The following is a 22,638-nucleotide window of genomic DNA, read 5'->3' on the forward strand; positions in this document are numbered from 1 at the left end:
CCCATACTCCACGACCCGCCAGGGAAAGGGGGCCCAGGCCCATCCAGACCGGGAAAACTGGAAAAACTGTTGCCTGCTCTGATGAGACACGCTGCTGTGAGATTCAGATGGCAGGGTTAGAATTTGAGCAATATGGAAGCATGGATCCGTCCTTCCTTATATCAAAGGTTCAGACTGGTGGTGGTATAATGGCATGGGGTTATTTCCTTGGCACTTTTTCTAAACACCACAGCCTACGTGAATATTTTTTGCTGACCATCCCTGTATGGCTTCTTCCAGCATGATAGCACAAAGCTCAAATCATCTCAAACTGGTTTCTTGAACACGACAAGGACTTCATTCTACTTAAATGGCCTCTACAACCATCAGAGCATCTTTGGGATGTGTTGGAACGGGAGATTTGCATCATGGATGAACAGTTCACCACATTATCAATAAATGAAGCATCAGGTGCTGTTGTGACTATAACTTACTGTTCAATCATGATCAACTGTATTGGCAAATATCAAAATATGGTCATGCATAAATAATATGGAAACACAGCAGAAGGAAAAAAAGACAAAATAACTTACATTTAAGTCAGATTAGTTTATTTATATAGCTCTGTATCACAAAATACAAATCTGTACAGCCAACAAAAGCCTCCATCCTTAGACTCTTGATTTCGACAAAGAATAGGAAATAACACCTCAAAAGGAAGCATGGAGGAAAACTTGACTGATTGGTGGGGGCACCCAACCACAGGGCAATATTTGGGGTCTGACGAGTATCTCGTGTTGGTTCATTTGGGACATCATAACAACATAACACACAGTAGCCATTTTCTCTTGAGACCCCTCGGGTCATTAGGTTTTAAATTAGGGCAGCAAACAGTAAGTTTGTTGTTTGCATGAGAAGACATATCTCAGTCTAAAAGTTGAGTAGTTAGAGCTTTTATGTATTAAAGTAATTGTGTTTTATGCTTAATTTCTCAACATTTTTATGTTACAAAATAAAATCTCTGGAAATAAAAAAAAATGTTAACTTACCATAAAAGTTTCTACACGTGACTGAGGTGGAAACTTTGTGCAGCTATAATGAGATTTTCAAACATTGCTGATCTCACTTCATTTGCATTTTTAATGCTATACATTCCCCTAAACCTGTCTTTTAAAGAGCTTTAAGATTAGCAAAGGTAAAGCGAGTAACAGTAGATTTTTTGTGTCCACTGTTAACACTGGACATTGCTTAAAAGGTTTTTTAAAAATAAGTTTGACTTCATTGTCTACTTTACTTAAAAGATTCAATTCTATGATGAATCAGCAGCGGGAATGAAAAGTCCGTGGAGGTCCATGTGGACAGTGGTGGGGATGGAGGCTCGGGCGATCTCCTTAAACGTTTTGGCATCGAGCACGAGCATGAACGGAGAAATGCTGGGATCCGCAGAAACAATGGATGACAGGATGACTCCTGGATAAGGAAAAGATACAATGGAAATACACATTTTGCTCTATGCACATCAACCATTATTGTGGTTTCTAAATATATAAGTTTGTGTGCTTGACAGCGTAGCTCTCACCATCATCTTCCTCCACAGCTCCGGGAGATGCGACGAACACTGGCTCTGAAGGATAGCAGTCTTTCTGCACCCATTCAACGTGTTTCCTTTCAACAATGTCAAACTTGGCGATCTGTTGGGTCATAGTGTTAAAGTAGCAGACCTCAACAACCTTAGAATAGATCATCCTAATTTTGGTTCAGGCATTCACTGTCCTCACAGATTTGAGTATTCAGCACCATACTAGGCCAACAGTAACTGACGTTTTCACTTTATTTGTTTGAAAATGCTGACTGAATGATTTAGTTTGATTAGTCTAAGATTAAGATTAAGATTGTTCATCCTCATATGTGCATCTGTGGAAGTTATAGTGCATAAAATACAGCCAGCGTCGTAGTTGTTTCTAGCACTTGAAGATACCTATTGTCGTTTTCATGTAAAGAAACAGAATTTGCGTTACTGACTGATATTCAATTCAATTTTCCTACAAAACTTACAAAACTTTACCCAAAGCTGCCCCCACCCCCATCCCCCTGTTTCCGATGTTGAAATGGAGGCCTGGACCATAATTAATCCATGAAATTGGGTACATTTAAATTGGAGGGACCTTGCTTTAATTCATTTGAATGCTTATTAAAATGTTTTGCTTGTCTTGTCCTGCTTGCATATAGGTCATTTAAGGCTGGAAGAAGGAGCTGGTTAATGCTTTGTCTCTGGCTTTGCATTTTACGCAAGTTGATCTTAAGGGAATCCTACTTAAAAACAAAATCCAGACCATTATTTTTTCAGGCGTAAAACTGGTCAAACTCAGGACTTTGGGGTTCATGTCTTAGACTAGCTGCTTCATTATTACCATGAAATTTCATTTTCAGATGCTTTATGGATGCATTTTGACAATTTAAAAGCTTGATTATTTGAAATGAGCTTCCTCCAAGTGACAACTGAGCTCACCTCCAGAAAGAGTGGGGAGCTTGGATGCCCACATTAAAAGGAACTAATTGAGGTGGTTTAGTCATGCATCCTGGGCAAAAAAGCTTCTAGGTGCATGCCCAACTTGGAATAGACCAGCAGGCAGAACCAGGTCGTGCTGGAGAGAATATTTCTCTCAGCTGGTGTGGAAAAAGCTTGATATTCCCCCTAGGAAGGATGAAGGTAGTGGCCAGTAGAGCGAGAGCTCAACTGCTTAGACTCCTACCCTTATGACCCAGGCCCCAATAAGAAGCAGAAGATAGAAGGATAAATGTTTAGGAAAAAAATCACATTTGGTGTCCAATGTTAACTACATGGAAATGTGGTTCATGTATGTATAATTGTTCACCCCAAAAGCAATGTAATTGATTTAATAAATCGATAATCAATAATGTTGCTTCACCTTGTTGGGATGAGGAGACCACTCTAGCCTGGACCCATAGAAATATCTGTACTTTTTAGCGTTGAATTTGTAGTTGATCCCAGGCAGCTCCAAACCTTCAAGAGGAATCAGACTCGTTAGGTGGATCAGACAGCGTTTAATGACAGTCACTTTGTGGATGACTAACCTATAAAAAGGGTGTCTGGCTGACAATAGATTGATCCGTCCTCCTGCAAAATTGCCTGAGCCGTTGTGTCAGTCAGAGTCACCAGATTAGATCCCCTGGGAGACTCCTGAAGAACAGGTACATTGTTATTTATTGATGAAATAGAATGTAAGTGTGAGTGAATCTTCACTAAATACTAACTATACCTTGTTGATGTTGAGCGGAATAACAAATCTTTGGCAGGATGGTGGGGAGAAGCTCTTATGGTTCTGGATGAAGTCGCTAGTCTCTTTTTTGATGTTCTCCAGGTAGAACATGTTGTACAGGTTGCTGTCCTTGTAGCTGATCAGGTCAAACACCACATGGCCGTCATCCTCATAGGCGTTGATGTGGTGAAAAACCACCAGGGCATCGGCATGAAAACATGTGGAGATTTCCTTTCCTGTTTTTCTATTGATGATATGAAAAAAAGTCTGGAAAAGAAAACAGGTAACAGTATTACGGAAAACCTCAAATACCTGTTATAACCAGAAATGTACTAATCCATTGTTTTTTGGTTTCTTGGGAGACTTCAAATCAGCAATGAGCAATTTCTTGTTGTGGAAAATTTAAATCAGAGTCTAGTTTTACATAATAAGTAAATCCAGCAAAATAGAAAATGACAAACTCGGTATTTGCAGTATCGCTTCTATTCTGTGTTATTTCATATCTTAAGATGATTTAAATTTGTATAAATAATTTTATACTATGTTAGTGGTGCTTTTGTGCAGCGTACTTTTGTAGTACACTGTTGCCTGTTCTATTTTTGATGGCAGTGCATGCAATTATTTGGTTGGTTTCCTGGCATTTGTTCAGGCTAGAATAGATCTGCAAAAAGAAGATCTGCAATTTTTGGTACTTCACCACTGGCTTCATTTTTCAGCCCAGACGTTTCTGCTTGGTTTTAAGGAGGCAGCATGCTTTAACAGAGTGATGGTATGTAACATTTCATGTTTTTCAATTTGTTCTGGTGCCCACAGTGGCACAGAGAACCAACATTGCACCTTAAACTACAAATGTGAAGGGCCAAGGAGAGAGCCAGGTGGAATCCCACAAATAATCAGTATATACTGTCGGTGTAGTTTTTCTCCAATGTTCCTCTAAGCTGCGCGCATTCGCAATTGCGCACTGCTGACACGGTCTCTGCGCACAGAAAATCTGCATTGCGCACCAAAAAAAAAAATATCTACCTGAATTGAAATTAAAATTAAGACTTTAACAATTCTGTTTTGCAGTGTTAGTCAGTGAGTGACTGGCTGCTCCCGTATGGGATTACAACAATGCCACCTTATCCCATAGTCCAGCCAATAATGCGATTTACATTCATATGCAGCTAATCAACGTCGTTGACAGGCTATGACAGCGTCCTTATGTGCGACACCGGTGTTTTAGCTAGCAAAGTGGCGTGACTGATGTGGAGTGAAGCCACGTTAATGACAACATGTACAACAATTGGAGATGTGAGCAGGACAGACGGAACAATTGACGGAGAAAGTGTGGACTTTACACCAGTTTTTAAATCGTGTTGATAGGCCACGTAAAATCAGAGTTATGATAAAAGTATATGCAATGTTTGGTTTTCTTCCTGAATACTGTCGTTGTTTATATTTACTGTGGGAAGAAACAGTAAAAACAGCGTTTTATAAGTAAAACGCTCGAAAGCACTCTCCGCCTGTGAGCAAAAACAAAACCAAAAAAACCCACCCTTTCCTGTTGGTGGAAAAATGTACCATGTCACCAATCAAAAAAATAATATGGCAACATGGCATTTATTGTTTAGGAAGGGGGAAGTTTTAGGAGTGACGGCGGTGTTTTGATATGTGAGATATTTGTGACGTTTAGCGCAAATCTTGTGTAGTTAGTGTGTAGTGTAGTTTTTGTTGTGTGTGTCAGAACAATGAGGCGACTGCTGAATGTTACAGGTGTTACAGGAGTGATACATCTCCTGTTGTCAGGCCTGCAGGTATCAGGCTGTTTTTCTCCTTTAGCTCATAGTGGACAGAAATTATTTTTGGAGTGGCACAAATAATTTGTGTGGCATCAAATTTGATGCAGAACAGCTGATTGTTCTGTAAATAGTTTGAAATGTTTATTTAAAAAACCGCCTTGGCTGCTTTTTTAGGTAAACAGCTGCAAAAACCTTTGTTGTTTGCAAAACTCAGTTACTTTTTTGAAAACAACTATATAATTAATTGCCCAACATTGGTCATTATACACTGTATTTTGCAGACAGAGTTACAGGACTCTCTCCCAGACCACAGACTCATACTTATAATACACAAGTCAGAGCTTTATAAAGAAAAGAAAGTTGTATTTTCAAAATTGGAGTTCAAGTTATTTTTAACTAGTGGTGTAACGGATCACGGTTGATCCATAATCCGAACCGATCCCACTCCACGGTTCGACACGCACGTGATATGAAGATTCGAAAAAGAAGGAAAAAAAAGTATGTGTATGGTGTGGGTGGTCAGTCTGTCAAGCCATAGTTATGATCAGTGCTAGCGGTCCAGGTGGAGGAGCAGAGGAGTTTGCGGCATTTAAGCAGCCCTTTGCTGCCCAATCCGACCAGGCTAAAGCTATTACAAAAGCTACTGGGGTGTTTAGCTGCAGACGGGAGGTCATATTCCCTTGTGCAAAACAAGGGGTTTAAACTATGATGAACATGCTTGAGCCACGCTATGATGTCCCGTTGCGCGTCCACTTCAGTGACAAGATCGTACCGTAATTATTTTAATAAACCATGTGTGACCACAGTGCACACGTCTGCTGTTGCTCACAGTGGTCCAAGGGACCGCTCAGGGAGTTAGTGTGTTCGTTTAGACACATGAAAAATTAGAGGGAACATTGTTTTTCTCTGAGTAGATTTTTTCTTAATAGCTTAAATGACAACTTATATATAATTTCACTATTAGGAGTTGATAAAAATGTGGAAGACTTACCATATCATCTTGATCAAATTTGAGGCAGCCTCCCCAGTTGACCCCCCTGAAGTAGGCAGTGGCAAGTTTGACAATATCCAGTTTGAAAGGTTGCTCCACAAACACAATGTAGTTCTCAGTCATGCCAAAGCTGTGGAAGTAGCTTGGAAAAAGTGAGGAGCGAAAAGGGACTGAACAGATCTGCTGCACTTTCCTCAGCGCTGACTTTTTGTGATTTTTATCTGAAACAGTCAACACAGTGTTGTAAGCTTCACTTTAATTGCTTGTTACTCTGTTCACTTGTCTTCATTTCTTGATTTTAAAAAGGGAGAACCAATCATTTAAAAATCATTAATGAAGTAAATGAAAGTAAATGAAGCAAATGAAAATAAAGTGAGCTACTGTGACACACACTTTGTAAATGATAGTGTAAGAGTTCATATCAACTGTCTTCTTTGAGAGGTCTGATTGTGGTGTCATAAATCAATTAAACCTAAGTTGTAATCAAATGAATACGTGGCTCATGGAGCACACAATGGCAAATAAGTAACTTTACTGCTGTGCGTAGGTTTACTATATTCTCAGAATGATATCTAATTACTGCTAAATAATTTATCTTGAGGATTTAAAGTTTAGGAACAGAAATAAACAGGACAGAATGAATTACTGCAGACACCTGAGGCATCAGCTGGGACTTTGAAGATCATATATTTTGGCTGGCCAAAACCAATAATAGCAGTCCCCATATTGTACGTATTGCCCTCCTCATCGTAGTGTGGATGAGCCGTTGCTAGGTTCAAGGCAATGTGGTTCCTGTAGTTTTTCTGAAATTAATACAGGGCAGTACATTTGAGGAAGGACAAATCTTTCACAGAGATGCTTGTTGCCATTATATCCAACTGTGGTGCTAAACGAAACTCATATAGTTACTCTTTACCTTTGGGTATTCAACAGTGGACCATTTAACGAAAACCTGAACCTTTTTAAAATGTTCCCAGGCAGAATGTGCAGACTAACTTACCCTGCCGATAGTTTCCAGGGTGTTAGGGTCAATCTGATTTATGTAGTTGACCTCGGAGGAAGCGTAGTAGTCCTGACCATAACGAATTATGTTGATCAAGTTGTTGTCAGTAAAGTCAGAAATGACATTCTGGAGGTGTGTGAATGCCCTGGTGAGAGAGCGTGGAAGGGTTTTTTGGGGCACACAGCTGAAATAATTCAGTATTGGTATACATTCCTAAGAAAACAAATATCCAATCAACCAAACGTCTTTAGGTAATGGTTATGCAAGTAAACCTCTTACTAACCCAGAGAATTGCATTTTGCACTTTCATGAACTGATGAATTGAAGCAGATATTCTGATTAAAAAAAATAAACATCAGAAAAACCTCAAGTGTCTTGGTTAGTCTGTCCCAGTTTACTTAAAGTGGTCTGTACATATCTGAAATCATCAAACCCCAAATGGACCAATAACACAAGACTTGTAAGGTTTGATTCAGATTTCTATTTTCATCCATCTGTCCATCAGTCCATCCATCCATTTAGCTCTTGTTGTATGCTAGGTAAACTAACACAGAACTGTGATATCCATCCATGATAAATTGAAGCAGAGACTTTAGATGTACTACACTATTCGGTTCCAGATTTAAAATCTCTTATGTCTACTAAACATAGAAAGCTAGAGTGGACAAAAGCTGAATGGGCTGAACTTGAGCTTTTTAAGTCTGTTCTGGACTGAAACTAGAAAGATCTGAAATCTGAGTATTATATATTCTGTAAGATCATGATCTGGATGGGCTTTACCTGGAGAAGATGTTTTTGCAAGGATCAGGGTAGATCATGGTGCCAAACTCAGAGACAACAATCTTGTTTGCCTTGATGTTCCTCTTATAGGTGTCGCTCTTCAGAAACTTACTTCTGTAAGTCACCTCACCTGAAATAGCAATATCAGAACATTGAACATATTCAGCAGTTACATGGACAACTGACAGTCAACAGTTAAATGATGCTGAAGGTTTATCAAAGTCTGACCATTGCTGAAGGTGAAGCTGTGGATGAGCGACAAGCCGTCAAACCAGTGGTTGTACTCAGAGTTACCTACAGAGAAAAGCCCAGGCCCGTTCCTCAGCAGGGTGCCCTGCAGCCAGGAAGGGACAGATCCTGCAGGTCAAAGGTTACAAACACCACTGTTAATGGGCTTTAAATCCATTCTTAACACAGAAGCTTTGTGACAGCAATCTAACCAAAAGGTCCATTGTGGAGTTGTGGAACTTTTTTATCTTACTACACATTTGGGGTTTGGATTACTGTGAAGTGATCAAAAGGTTGTAAACTCCTAACTTGAAATTTTAATGGACGTTAGGCTAAGAAAGAACTGTTAACCTGAAGAGCTCAGTAAAAATAAGTGATAGAGGGCCACAATCCTAATTTCAGTGATAACTGAAGCAAAGTCAGATCCACCAGAAATTAATTTATGCAAAATTAAAGCCCCATGTGTCCTTTAAATATCTCCATAAATCCATGTTTTAAAGATACCACAGTCATGATTCTTATATATAAAATGGGAAAATGGTTCTGGTTAAGGTATTGATATAAAGGAACATTTGTATTGAAGAATTTTCACTGTGAGGTAATTTTGGAGGATAATGAAATGTAACTACTAATAAACTACTCCATGATTATAATCATTAAATGGTCAGCAACTCCAGTGCCACACAACAGGTAAATAATAATAATAATAATAATAATAATAATAATAATAATAATAATAATAATAATAATAATAATAATAATAAATACAGAGCTTATGACTTGAGTCATCCATTCAGTCTGACACATGCAAAGCACATACAACAAACATCTACTCAGGATTTCCTCTATATGACCAATAAAAGCTGCAAAGTTTCTAATTTAACATAAACAAAACATAACAACAAATGAACATTATAACTCTGGAGGCAGATGCTAGAAAATACTTTATTCTACAGAGACTTAAACCTACACTTGCAACAAGTGGAGGTTCAAGTCTTCAGAGTTTGGCACTGCTCCCTGTTTGCTATGCATTTATCGGTGTCACATTCTACTTGCTGCAATAGAATATGTTGGTAATGTCAGCAGACAGTCTATTTAAGCCTATTCTAACCTTTTGAGCTGTGTGTTTTCTTTTTGTTTGTTCAGGTGGAAACCTTCCAAAAGAGCAAGCTGAATTTATTAATGACTCTTTAAACCAACAGACTCAACATTTTACAAACTCTTTAATGGTTCAAACTCACCTTTCACTTCAGTTTTCACTGGCTCTGGAGTTTCACATCCATTTCTTGAAATAATTGACTGCATGCTTTTCTTCCTGAGCTACAAGCCTCCCAGAGTGCACTGCTCCGATTGAGTCCCACCTCTGATTGAAAACACAGACAGCAGCTGACTACGTGATACTTGCAGGCTTCAGGAAACATAAGTGCAGCTGATTATGTAAGTAAGCTGGAATGGACTTTACTCGGCTTTTCATAATAAAAGTCTGCCTGTTGGCTTACTTCAAGCACCATTTAGATGTTAATAACTGGGCTTATGTTGTCCACAGCTACATTACATTCATCAAATCAGACAAATCAAAAGAACTAAAACATAATTTTTAACTATATTTTACATTTTTATTTAATTTGATCTATAGGCTCTGTCACTTTTTTGTTTTTACACAAAATTCAATTGAAACAACATATTTTTTTTAATTTAAAAATCCAAACTTATTTGAATGTTTTATACTATCACTGCATCTCTAAACTGTCTTATTGCCAATTTTTCTTTTGCATTGTAGCTGGATGAATCTTTAAGCTCAGGTCTGATTGATAATCTGTAAGCCAGTGATAAGAATTCTCATTATCTAAATATGAACTGTAAATTGCTGTGTTGTTCAATAGTTATGTCTAGCTTTATAGCTAGAAATATATATTTCACTTTTACAGTTTACTAAGAGGCATGACTTTGACTAACAGCAAACATTTGGATCTTTTTGGTTTAGAAACAATAATTGTTTACAGTTGATTACAGCATTGGGTGCTAATTAAATCATTGCAGCACTAATCATCATAATCCAGCTGAAACACATTTTGACTTTGTACACTATAAAAAGTCCAACACATCCTGTTTATCACCTCCACCTGCGTGTAATGTAAAGTAACAGATGTAATTTAAATCAGTTTACAACTTTACAAATGCTCTTATCGGGATATTTCTCCAGGTCAGAGTGTGTCCTGGCACTGTGTCCTAGAAATTACTCAACCTAGAATAATACATCATAGTCTAACACCTATTAGAAGCTTTGACTCAGCATTTGATTGTTATATAATGAATGACACGATTTAATCCAATCTACTTAGATTCTTTATTTACCTTTTTTTTCTCCTTTACATCTGTTAAATAGCTACTTTGCAGATTAAAATATTCATTCAAAATCAGAACCTCATCTTTTGGTATATAAACATCATTACAGTGATGTAATGTAGAAATGTTTTGCATATAGACCCTACTTTCACAGATGCATCAGCTGTGGACCAATACCTAGATTTGAATAAACAATTTGGCTGAAATTGATGGCAAGTCATCGGTTAGTTGAACCTCAGATTCAGGGGTTCCTGCAGGACCATTGGCTTGCTGTTGTAAGCTTTGGTCTCTGTACAACTGCAATGAAAGCTTCATCTCCATCGCTTGCTATAAGGCCTATTTGTTCCTGGTAGACAGTGAACAGTCAAGGTATGGAGGGTGTCACATTTTCAGATTCTTATCTTTGCGTTTTGTGGAGGATGTAGGTCTGCTGTCTTCAACAAACAACGACTTCCACTGGGTCGATGTACTGGGATGGTAGCAGCTGACTGTAAAGTTGTTGAGTTACGAATCAGCACCTCCAACTCTGAATTCATTGTTTTCAACTGGAAAAGAGTGCAGTGTCTCTTCAAGTTGTGAGTGAGAAGTATCTCAGGTCTGTTCATGAGTGAGAGGAGAGCGCAGTGAGATATTGACAGACTGGTTACTGTACCAGTCTGTTGTGGTAAAGAGACCAAGATACCTCTTATGTGATTTTTATTTTAGCATGTCCAACTGGGAGTAGACCACAGGTAAGACCAAAGACATACTGTAGAGATTACATCTCTCAGAGGGTGGCTGGAGAAAGTCTGAGATAGGCCACCATCCATTTTCTGCCAAAGCAGATGCTGATACTTTGGTCCTGCTTTTTTAATTTATTATTTGTTGTTAGTTATTCAGCCTTTGCATCAGAACAAGAAATTAAAAATAATATTTATAATTACTTACAATGTAAATAGAGAGTAACTTCTCACTCACACACCAATGTCTGACTTTCTTATGGCTATATCAGGGGTGTCCAAACTTTTTTTCACTGAGGGCCACATACATAAAAATATAGGAGGGGCTGGGCCACTTAATAGAAATTAGGTATATAACCTTAACTTTAGTGTTAGAAAGTTAGAATAATCACTTAAAAGTGGTCAAATGTTATATTGTTGAATATAATTAAAGACAAAACTGCCTTCACCACAGCTTTCCATAAATGGATCTTTATTGATTTATTCATAAAAAGCTTTGGTAGCTCATTCTCAGAACAGCAGCCTCAGATTTCTTCTTAGACAGAAGATTTACAGAACAGAGAAAAAACAAGGGGAAAATTGTCACAGATTTGCAAACCCCAAAAAACGTTGAAGCTGTTTGCAGTTTAGGGGTGTGGGCCACTCCAAAACCGCTTTGACCTTTCCAGGATCCGGTCTCAAGTTCCCCTGCTCAATTATGAATCCAAGGAAAGAAACAGTGGTTACATGAAACTCACACTTCTCTGCTTTGACAAAAAGGCGGTTTTGCAACAATCTTTGTAACACCAGTTTGACATGTCTTTCGTGCTCTGACACTGACCTGGAGAAGATGAATAGAATAGAATAGAATAGCCTTTATTGTCATTGTACAGAGTACAACTAAATTGGAGTGCCACTCCCTTGGTGCAAGTTTCAATAATAAATATAAAATATACAAAGTACAAAAAAAAACAATCGTAAGTACTCAAACAATAGTATGTACAATATATACAGGATAGCAGCATTAATATAATGACAGTGACGGTATGGAATAGGTTCAATTGTTTTTGTGCTTATTTACTACGGTGATAGCTCTGGGAAAGAAGCTATCCCTGAATCTGTTTGTCCTGGTTTTATGTGACCTGTACCGTCGGCCTGACGGTAATAGTTCAAACAGTTGGTTGCTGGGGTGAGAGTGGTCCTTGATGATATTGCCAGCTCTGCTGAGGTACCGAGAGTTTGCAGTGACCTCCAGGCTGGGCAGAGAGCAGCCAGGGATCTTCTGGGCTGTGTTGATGACCCTCTGCAGTACTTTCCTGTCCGCAGCTGAGCACCCTGCATACCATGTTGTTATGCCGTACGTTAGGATGCTCTCTATGGTGGCTCTGTAAAATGTCACCAGCAGCCTCTCCTCCAGGTTGTTCCTCCTGAGCACTCTCAGAAAGTGGAGACGCTGCTGGGCCTTTTTAACCACCGCCGTAGTATTTGCAGTCCAGGAGAGGTCATCAGATATCTGCACGCCCAGAAACCTCATGGAGTGTACCCTCTCCACACAGCTCCCGTGAATGTAAAGTGGGGCCGGGTCTGCTCTGCCCTTCCTGAAGTCCAAGATAAGTTCTTTAGTTTTTGTGGTGTTCAGTTGGAGGTTGTTAACTGAACACCACTCAGTCAGTCTGTTGACCTCATCTCTGTAGTCCGACTCATCCCCCCTTGAGATGAGTCCAACCACTGTGGTGTCATCCGCGAACTTTATGATGGTGTTTGAGAGATGGGTAGGGGAGCAGTCGGATGTGTAGAGCGTAAACAGGAGGGGACTCAAAACACATCCTTGTGGAGACCCGGTGCTGAGTGTGATGGTGCTGGACAGGTGGGGGCCGAGTCTGACAGACTGTGGTCTATTTGTCAGGAAGACCTTGATCCAGAGGCAGATGGGGGTGGAGAGTCCCAGGTGAGACAGTTTCTAGACCAGGATCTCCGGGATGATATGATTGAATGCTGAGCTGAAGTCCAGAAAGAGCATTCTCACATAGCTTCCTCGGTGCTCCAGGTGACTCAACGCAGTGTGGAGCGCTATGGTGATAGCGTCCTCGGTGGATCGATTTGTCCTGTAGGCAAATTGGTGGGGGTCCAGCGTGGGAGGCAGACCGGCCCTGATGTGCTGACAGACCAGTCTCTCAAAACACTTCATCACTACAGGCGTAAGTGCAACAGGCCTGTAGTCATTTGGGCTGGCCACAGCTGTCTTCTTGGCGATGGGGATGATGGTGGAGGTTTTGAGGCAGGGCGGGACGGTGTTTGATGACAAGGAAAGGTTGAAGATTTTAGTGAAGACTCCGGTCAGTTCGTCAGCACATGCTCTGAGAACCTTTCCATGTATTCCATCAGGACCTGCCGCCTTCCTGGGATTCACTGACCTTAGAACACACCTCACTTGATGCTCCCTGAGTGTTAGTGTGCCAGTGCTGGGGGCGGGTGGAAGTGGTGTGGCAGCTGAGGGCCTGGTCGTCTCAAAGCGGGCGAAGAAACTGTTTAGATCCTCAGCCAGTGAGGCATCAGTCCTAGATGTTGCCTGGTTATTGCTTCTGTAGTTGGTAATGTGATTGATCCCCTGCCACATTTTTCTGGGGTCGTTGTCAGCAAAGTGATCTTCAATCCTCCTCCTATAGGCAGCCTTAGCTTTCCTGATGCCTCTACTCAGGTCTGCCCTGGCCGCCCTATACGCAGCCCTGTCCCCTGACTTGAAGGCAGTGTTGCGGCTTTTTAGGAGGGATTGCACTTGGGATGAGTATATCGTCTAGGTAGACGAAAATAAAGTGGTTGAGGAAGTCTCTGAGGACGTCATTCACGAGGGCTTGGAAGACTGCCGGTGCATTTGTTAATCTAAAAGGCATGACAAGATATTCAAAATGTCCCAGATGGGTGTTGAAGGCAGTCTTCCACTCATCCCGTGCCCTAATGCGAACCAAATGGTAAGCACTCCGGAGGTCAAGTTTACTGAACATTTTCATCCCGTGGAGAAGCTCAAACGCCGAGGTCAGCAGGGGCAGCGGGTATTTATTCTTGACAGTGATTGCATTCAAGCCCTGATAGTCAACGCATGGCCGGAGGGACTTGTCCTTCTTGTCCACGAAGAAAAATCCCGATGCCAAGGGAGAGGTCGATGGCCGAATGATTCCTGCAGCCAGTGCGTCAGTAATGTACTCCTCCATGGCTTCTCTTTCTGGCTGTGACAGGCTATAGAGTCGGCTAGTAGGCAACGGAGCTCCTGGTAACAAGTCAATGGCACAATCATAAGGCCGGTGTGGGGGAAGAGAACGGGCGCGATCCTTACTAAACACCTCCGTTAGACACACAGCCCGCCTGCCAATCAATCAGTGGGTTATGCTGCAACAGCCATGGATAGCCCAGAACCAGAGGCGTCAGCGGAGCTTTGAAAACAAACAGACTGATTAATTCAGTGTGATTTCCAGACAAACACAGGGTGACTGGTTCAGAAACATGGGTGACATCAGGCAAACGCTGTCCGTTCAGAGATGAGGCTCAAAGAGCATGGGGCAGAGGTTCAATAGTTAGGCCCAGTTTCTTAGCGAGTGATGCATCAATAAAACTCTGTTCGGCCCCTGAGTCTATCAAAGCCTTGAGTGAGTGAGTAGTGGTGTGAGCAGTGAGCTTAGCTGGTAACAAAAGATGAGGAGGGGAATGAGAGATGTTTATTTCGCCCACCAGTACCCCCGTTTCTACTGGCGGGCACGCCCTTTTGCTCGTGCGGGGCAAACGGCGATGAAATGTCCGTGACGGCCGCAGTATAAACACTCACCAGCCATGAAACGGCGCTGCGTTTCCGTTGGTGTAAGCCGGGCACGTCCAATGTGCATCGGCTCCGCCTCGCCGGGGCTCACATCCATCGAGGCCGGCTGTTGTGGTGAAGCAGCACTACCGGCAAAAATCCCAACACTGGGAGCACTCTGGGAAACTGAGTGTCACGTCCCACGGCGCATTCGCAGGCGCTCGTCAACATGAATGCACAGGGACATTAATGAGCTGAGAGATGATGGTAATTCCCTCGTCATGAGCTCATCCTTCAAATCCTCCGCAATATTGTTGAGCAGAACCTCCTTTACTGCCTCTTCTCTCCACCCGGTTTCTACAGCGAGAATGCGGAAGTCAACTGAGAAGTCAGCCATAGTGCGTTTACCTCGTTTCAGATTTAGTAGACGCTGTGCAGCAGCAGAGGGCCCGCCATCCCTTTCAAACACGCTTTTGAATTCAGTCAGGAAGTCGAGGTAGGAGATATTCGGCAGGGTTTTCAATAGTGCCTGAGCCCACTGGAGCGCGCGGTCTCGTAACAGCTGAACAAAGAAAGCAATCCAGGCACCGTCGCTGGCATACGTCCTGTTCTGCTGGCGGAAAAACAGGGAGACTTGGGCAAGAAAACCCGAACATTTCTCCAGCTCACCTGTAAACGGCTCGGGGCTTGGCATCGTCCTCCCCGGGACCTCTAGCCAGGCAGCGGGAGGGTCGGGGGGTGCAGCAGCGGCCTGGGGACTCGGAGATGGACTTACACGCGGAGATGGGTTTACGCTCGGAGAGGGCGAGCTTACCAGGGGTGTGCGCTGGGCGAGAGCCTGTGTAAGGGCGGAGAGCTCTTTATTGATATGGTGGAGCATCTTCTCGTGCCGCTTCCTGAGTGAGGAGAGCCCGTTGAACAGGGTCAGAATCCGCTGAGTCCATAGTGGCTGGATCGTTCTGTCACAGATTAGTAGGCAGAGGACTCACTCGCAGGACTCTGAAGTTTAGAGAGAAGGTGAGGGTTTATTTGCAATGTGACACCAAGTGAGAATATATACATATATTCAGTGGAACAGATAACACGGGGCTCCAGGGAGTAGGGCGGGGTCCGAAGGGAAGGTCCAAGACGGGGGTACACACACGCTCTTCTTCCACTTGATCCGTAACTCACTCAAAATGTCCACACCAAAAAGCTCACTCACACACATCCACAGAAATCCAGACGGCAGGGAAGACGGGCAGGGAGTCTAGAAGGCCTGTACACAGAGAAAAAAAAAAAACAATGTCAGGAGGAAACTCTAGGAGATCAGAGGAACACTTTCATAGGCTAAGCTACACTGACGCTTGGTAGCGTGACGATCCAGCGAGGAAGCAGCCTTTCTTGCCATCTTAAGTAGTCTGCCAGGATCAGTGTGAATGAGCCACAGGTGTGTGTTCAGGGTGGGTTCAGAGGCGGGGAATCAAGGTCCAGTTCCGCCCTGGTGGGAGAGGTTAAGATAAAAAATACACACACACCACGACCTCTCCAGATCTTGAGAACCATGACAAAAATGGGACGGGTACATTTCAAGCTTGTTATTTTAGTTATTAGACTTAGCAACACACCTATTAACGTTCGTTTGAAACGATTATCAACATTAACAGACTGAATTGGACCTAATAACAGGAGTCCATATAATTTTAGTAAATTATTCTGGTGAGTATCAGCTGCGCTGGGTATGTAAATCAGGCCATCCAGCTGCGGTGCTGATCGTACGACACTTGTGCCAAAAATCCGGACAAATGTCACTTGATCAAGGAGCAGATCTGCATCAGATGAGATCAGCTGACTCTGCGTGTGCTGTGCACAGCGGTGTGTTAACAAGAAAAACGCATATAAGAAAGTGGTGTGCATTATTGATATTTGAAGCATGTGTACCTGCACGTGCATGCTTATTAACACATGGGTACTGTTGAATATATTTTTTTACTCACCTAAAGCGCTCGTGCTCTCGTCCACTCCCCGCAAAAAAAGTTAGCAGCTGTGCGGTGTCTGTGGCATTGGTGCTCTCATTGCATGCGATGGAGTAAAAATCAAAAGCACAGCTTTATCAGACAGTTGCAGTTTAATGTTGGCTGACGAGTCTTCGTTGCGTCGCACAACTGGATTTCTGGACACGCTGACGTTGTTCAAGTCCTGCACTTTTTCCGCGCACATTATTTCGGTGACTTTAACGAGGCCGTGTTTTATGAGGTCTCCATCTGAAAAAGGCTTGCCATGTCTTGCCATGAGTTGGGCGACCTCATAGCTGGCTATTGTAGCCTTTTCCTGGACAATTTGAGCACGAAAAAGATACTGTTGCTGACCCTGCAGGAGAGCTACCCTTTGCTTTAATTTCTGCTCTCTCCAGTGTCGGATGCATAGGCCTGATGTTTGGTTTCATAATGAGCTCGTACATTATACTCTTTCATAACTGCCACAGTTTCAGATCAAACAGACACACGTCCCCTTGAATTCTTTGAAGAAATATTCACTCTCCCACCGTGTCTGAAATTTTCTGCATTCACTTTCTACCTTTCGCTTCTTTGGTTCTGCTATGTTTAGTAACTTGGGGGTAAATTTCTTCTGTGATTGTCCTTTTTGGTGGAGCACCTGCCTTGATCAACAGAAGCTCCCCCTGGTGTTAAAACTAAGAAGTGCAATACACTCCAGCAAAAGTTGAAGCGCGGCCATATTCTATTCTATTTATAAAATTACTTGCGGGCAAGGGCGTAGATTTGGTTTTGGCATTGGTGGGGACGGATGATTCAACCACCGAACCCTGCCCTGTTTCTCCCCCCCCCCCCCCCTTTTTTTGTCTTTGCTTCTTGATAATAAAAAAAAGGAGAAATATACTTGCCTACATATGCTATTCTACATGCTTTTAAACCATTTAAAATTACAATTCATAGTTTTATATGTGAATTGTATAATGTTAAATTGCTTAAGTATTTTAGACTTTAGTTTACTTCAGCCATATTCCATATAAATCAGGTATCATACAAAAATAAAAATAGAGTCATGACAATAAAAGAATATGACTTAAGAAATTAACAACATTAGTTCAGTTACAGTACACCAACATCTCTTATACATTAGCACTAAGGGAACACTGAATGACCTGGTGGTTTTTGTCCATAAAACTACTCATCTAAGATTACCACAAAGTAAAAGATCTCTCAGCAAAATTATGCAACATTTTAGGCACTATTGCTCCTATCAACTCAGTGAGCTGGGATTTTTTATTCTAAACATGAACTACTGTTACAGCAACAGACACGGACTATTGGTGTCAACTCAATGTCCGCTATGTGAAGGAGCCAAACACATGCCTGCTCCTCTCACTAACTGAGATAAACTGCTGGCATATTGGTTTTACATCTATACTGTCCAGTGTCTCCTGGTGGACATACAGCAGCATTGTTTAGTCTCATTTGAGTCACTGTTGACCTTACCCATGTTTTTAGTCTTCTGAGAGCACTGAAGCTTCTTCCAGCATCAGTACATGCGTTTTATCCTCAGATTAAAATTATTACTATGTGCTTGATGTGCCTCACCTTTGGCCCTGGCTCTTCCCCTCTGACTGCACTAGGACATATTGCCACATGATAAAATAACACATTGATTCGTGCCATATAAAAAGTGAGACGTGTCAATTCAGATTCTTTGTCAAACAAACACTAATGAATCAATTTACACCAGCAGCCTAACAATTGTTAATAATTATTTAGTTGTTGTAGAGACCCACCCTTTGGCACATCCCAGCACACCCACTCACTTCACCAGATGCACCTTGTTTAGTTCTCTCACCTTTGATTGGGTGTGGTGCTTGTCCTCGATTGCACTCACCTGTCACACATTATATGTCACACATTATATAAGGACTGCATTCACTTTTGGCTCACTCTTTCTTCACTTCCACACGGGGCGGCAGCTGAGCTGTGGCAGTCCATGTGTGTCTTTGTTTCCTTCCTTCCTTCCTTCTTTGCCTTATTTATTTGAGAATAAAAGGAGAACCCTGAGAATAATTCCGAATTAGATGGCTGCTTATTCTTATTCTAACCGGATGAGCCCATGATGCTGATTGCTTAAGCCCTGAATCTTCCTTCCTTCAAAACATGGTCCTCCGAGCTGGAGCAGTGTTAGCGTCATGGATTCAAAGCAGCCATTGACTGAAGGTTTGAGAAGATCCAGTCGTGATAGTCGACCTCCTGCCTGCAGCAGTATGACGTTCAGTATCCTGGAGATAGAAGAGCTACATGTGAGACAGAGAGCCAAACCGAATGCCAGCATAGTGACAAAGACACACATGGGCCGCAGGATCCTGTCGGAGAGTCAGAAAGACAACCAGAGACATCCCCTGTTCCTTTACCCACCAACCAAGATGAGGTCATGAAGGAACTCCTGACGACAATGAGGGAGATTAGGCAATTTATGGTTCAATCATCTCCCCATTCTCGTAGCTCCAGATCTTCAATTCGCACAGTCTCATCTGATGGAATCAAATCTTCTGTATGCAGTTTACGAGCCAGTCCTCAAACACATCAACAACATGAGCAGCTCCCAGTGATTGATACAGTAACCTGTCAATCACCCTTCCAGCCCCCGCAGATTAGCCGTCAGTCTGGCATAGTTACAGCTGCCAGCCCTCCTTTACCTAATTCAACAATACTAGATGCTGCTATCCCTTCTACTGGTTTGCCTAGACCAGTCCTTGCTACAGAAGATGAGACTCCCTTTGATTTCCTGGCCTTATCACGGCAGGATCCCCACCAGATCTCATGTGTTCAACCTGCTGTTCCTTTAGCTGAAGACCCTGTTCAACCTCTCATCCGCATATCTGACCACAAGCATTGCCCTCCTCTAGAGCAGCAACCAGCTACATCCAATGCCTCATATGAACAGAAACCTTTGATACCCGGTACTGCTAGCTCGGGTCACTCCTCTAGCACGAGAACACATGTATATAAGCTTGAAGGTCCTTCGTTTCCAGACCTTAGTAGAGAAGACGAAATGCAATACAGGATGTTACGGATGGCCCTTACAAACCTTCTTGATCCTCATGAGACAGAGCACTTCAAATATCATGTCCTTCTTGATCACCTCAAAGTAGACCAAGCTAAACGATTAGCTCTTGCCTTTTCCTACACTCCTGACCCATACACTCAAGCCATCAAAGCCCTTGATGAGCGTTATGGGCAACCAAGACAGCTGGCATTGAAAAAGCTAAAGAATATACTGGAACTGCCTCCTATCAGAGCAGGTGATGGTCAGAGTCTTGATAATTTTGCTCTTCGTGTACAGGCTTTAGTTGGGTTGCTTAGCACTATGGGAGAACAAGGACGTGCAGAACTAGATTGTGGCTCCCATGTCGATCGCTTGTTAGCGAAGTTGCCTGCAGAGCATTTCAGTCGCTTCAAACGGCATGTTTACAGGGAACAGGGAGAAATGACGTATACCTTACCTTTGTTCTCATCCTGGTTGCAAATGGAATCCAAGTGTCAACCAAGGAAGGCCAGTCCTGTTTCATCCTTCAACCAGCCACGACCTGCCCGTAAGTACACCTCTCCACTTACAACAATATTACATGGGGCAAATACATCTGATGATCCTGTGCAGGCAGCACAACCGATCATAACTAAGGCAACATGTGCATATTGCCACTCACCTGAACACCACATTAGTAAGTGTCCCGAGTTCATTCAGAAGACAAAGGATGAGAAAATAAACTGGATAAAAGCAAACAAACGGTGTTGACCAAGATACAGCCAGAGGTTGGCCATAAGATAGACTTCTCCTCTTCAGCTGCCCAAAAAAAGGCTCTCAATCAAAACATAAACAGACCATCTGTAGTGACAGGGAAAAGGAGCCGTCCTCAAAACAGAAAACTCCCACCTGCTACTGTGGAGGAGTTGTCACTGCTATTGGATACTTTGCTGAAACACAGTAAAGCTGTGGGTCGTGGGAATGACCCATAATGTTTTATCTAGGGGTCTAGATTTATGCCTGTAGTGCACTGCTGTGTAAATAATTTGCATTTACTGAATATGTACTGACTGAGTCCCACTGTTCAAAAGTTGAATAAAGAAACAAACTAATTTTTGCCTCTTTTTTTAAATTTATTTTTTATTAAAACCACCTTATAGAACATCACATCAGTTACAGTGTAGAATCCATATCATTTATAGTTTACAAATGACAAAATGTTTACATAAAATCATGACAGTGTTTACATGATATCACCCACTACTAACATTACTTTATTTACTGTATCTTTTGAAAAAATACAGCAATTTTAACAGCACAAGACTTAAGAATATTTAACAGGAGCAGGTTTCATTTTTCCCTGGTTTTATTATCACACTGTTCACCAAACGCAGCAAACCTTCACCATCTTATCCAGGAGGGTCACCTCTTCACCCTCACATGGAAGAAGTAATCTGATTGGCATGGTGGTATGTTTGAAGCAGGTCCCTTGTGTAGCGCTGGAACTCAGTCACGATGTTTCATCCATTTCATAGGCTGGTTTACTGCAATAATGCCAAATAATTAGCAACTCTATAAATAGAAGGTAGTTCTGCAAAATTACTCAGTAGGATGTTTGTTCTAATTTGCTATGACCTCAGAGCGCATAGAAAATAAAACTAATAGGCTATAAAGAGTGATATGAACATATTTAGAACTTACCGGAATGAAAATGTCTGGAGCACCAACAGATATCTGGAGATGGAAGAGAACTGGGTATCAGCTCGTCTCACAGCTGCTATCCAGACTCAATGCTGGGCTCAGATCTACCCCCCGGCCCAATCCCTTTTTGTCCCCCATAAACCCCCCACCAGAGCGGCCAAAGGTTCGCCATCGAGCCCTGTGGTGATGTGTGGGTGTTCATGTGCTAATGGGGTTTTGCCAGTAGGGGGCGCTGTATTTGAGAGGGCTCATGAATGCCTCTATAAAAGAAGACTGATTTGTGAATGAGATAATAAAAATGTTTGGAGCAGACGCTCGCAAAACACAAGTGGATACTGTGTAATTATTCAAAGCTATACGAAGACAACACATGGTACCAGGAGTAAAAGTGGGAGAGCGGAAGCGATAGTAGCTCAAAGTTCTGTTTGAGATGGAAAGTTTGAAGCCTCCGGAAGGACTGAAACTGGTGGGGAATGTGGACAGCAACTGGCGGTGTTTTAAGCAGCAGTTTGAGCTGTACATGGCTGCCATGGGACTGGACTCTAACCCGATGCCAGGAAAATTGCATTGCTGCTCACGGTAGCTGGTCCTCAAGCCATTGAAGTCTTCAACACGTTTGAGTTTGAGGAAGTTGGTGACAGGAATAAGTATGACAGAGTGATTGAAAAGTTTGATGCACACTGTTCACCACAGAAGAACACAGTATATGAAAGGTATGTTTTCCGATCTCGGATGCAGCAACCAGAAGAGACTTTTGATTGCTTTGTGACTGATTTGAAGCTGAAGGCACAGTCATGTGATTTTGGAGAGCTGAAAGATTCTATGGTTCGTGATCAAATTGTGTATGGGATCCATGATAAACTGACTAGAGAACGGCTGCTCAGAGATTCCAAGTTAACTCTGGATGAAGCAGAAAGACTGTGTCATGCAAGTGAGTTAGCCCTGCAGCATGCAAAGACATTTAATGAGACGAGTGTCGCTGCAGTACATGATAGTGCAAGAATAGCTGTGGTTAAGAAGAAAATGAGGACGAATATGTCACAGAAGCCCAGCAAA

The 22,638-nt window shown here is 42.1% G+C and overlaps 1 protein-coding gene across 1 annotated transcript; it reads right to left on the reverse strand.

Annotated features, from left to right (window-relative positions):
• Positions 1–575: 575 nt before the first annotated feature.
• bco1l (beta-carotene oxygenase 1, like) lies at positions 576–9,429 on the reverse strand. Its single transcript, XM_085449936.1, has 11 exons — positions 9,285–9,429; positions 8,044–8,172; positions 7,816–7,945; positions 7,033–7,180; positions 6,688–6,835; positions 6,033–6,253; positions 3,261–3,527; positions 3,076–3,181; positions 2,910–3,004; positions 1,559–1,670; positions 576–1,449 (listed from the first exon to the last, which is right to left on the reverse strand). Exons 1-11 carry the CDS (start codon positions 9,346–9,348, stop codon positions 1,289–1,291), a joined length of 1,581 nt encoding a protein of 526 aa, XP_085306062.1. The 5' UTR covers positions 9,349–9,429; the 3' UTR covers positions 576–1,288.
• Positions 9,430–22,638: the final 13,209 nt, after the last annotated feature.

This window comes from Copadichromis virginalis, linkage group LG23, assembly GCF_057382275.1.
Source record: "Copadichromis virginalis isolate Kocher_CV1m ecotype Utaka linkage group LG23, C_Virginalis_male_GT1.1, whole genome shotgun sequence".
NCBI lineage: Eukaryota > Metazoa > Chordata > Actinopteri > Cichliformes > Cichlidae > Copadichromis > Copadichromis virginalis.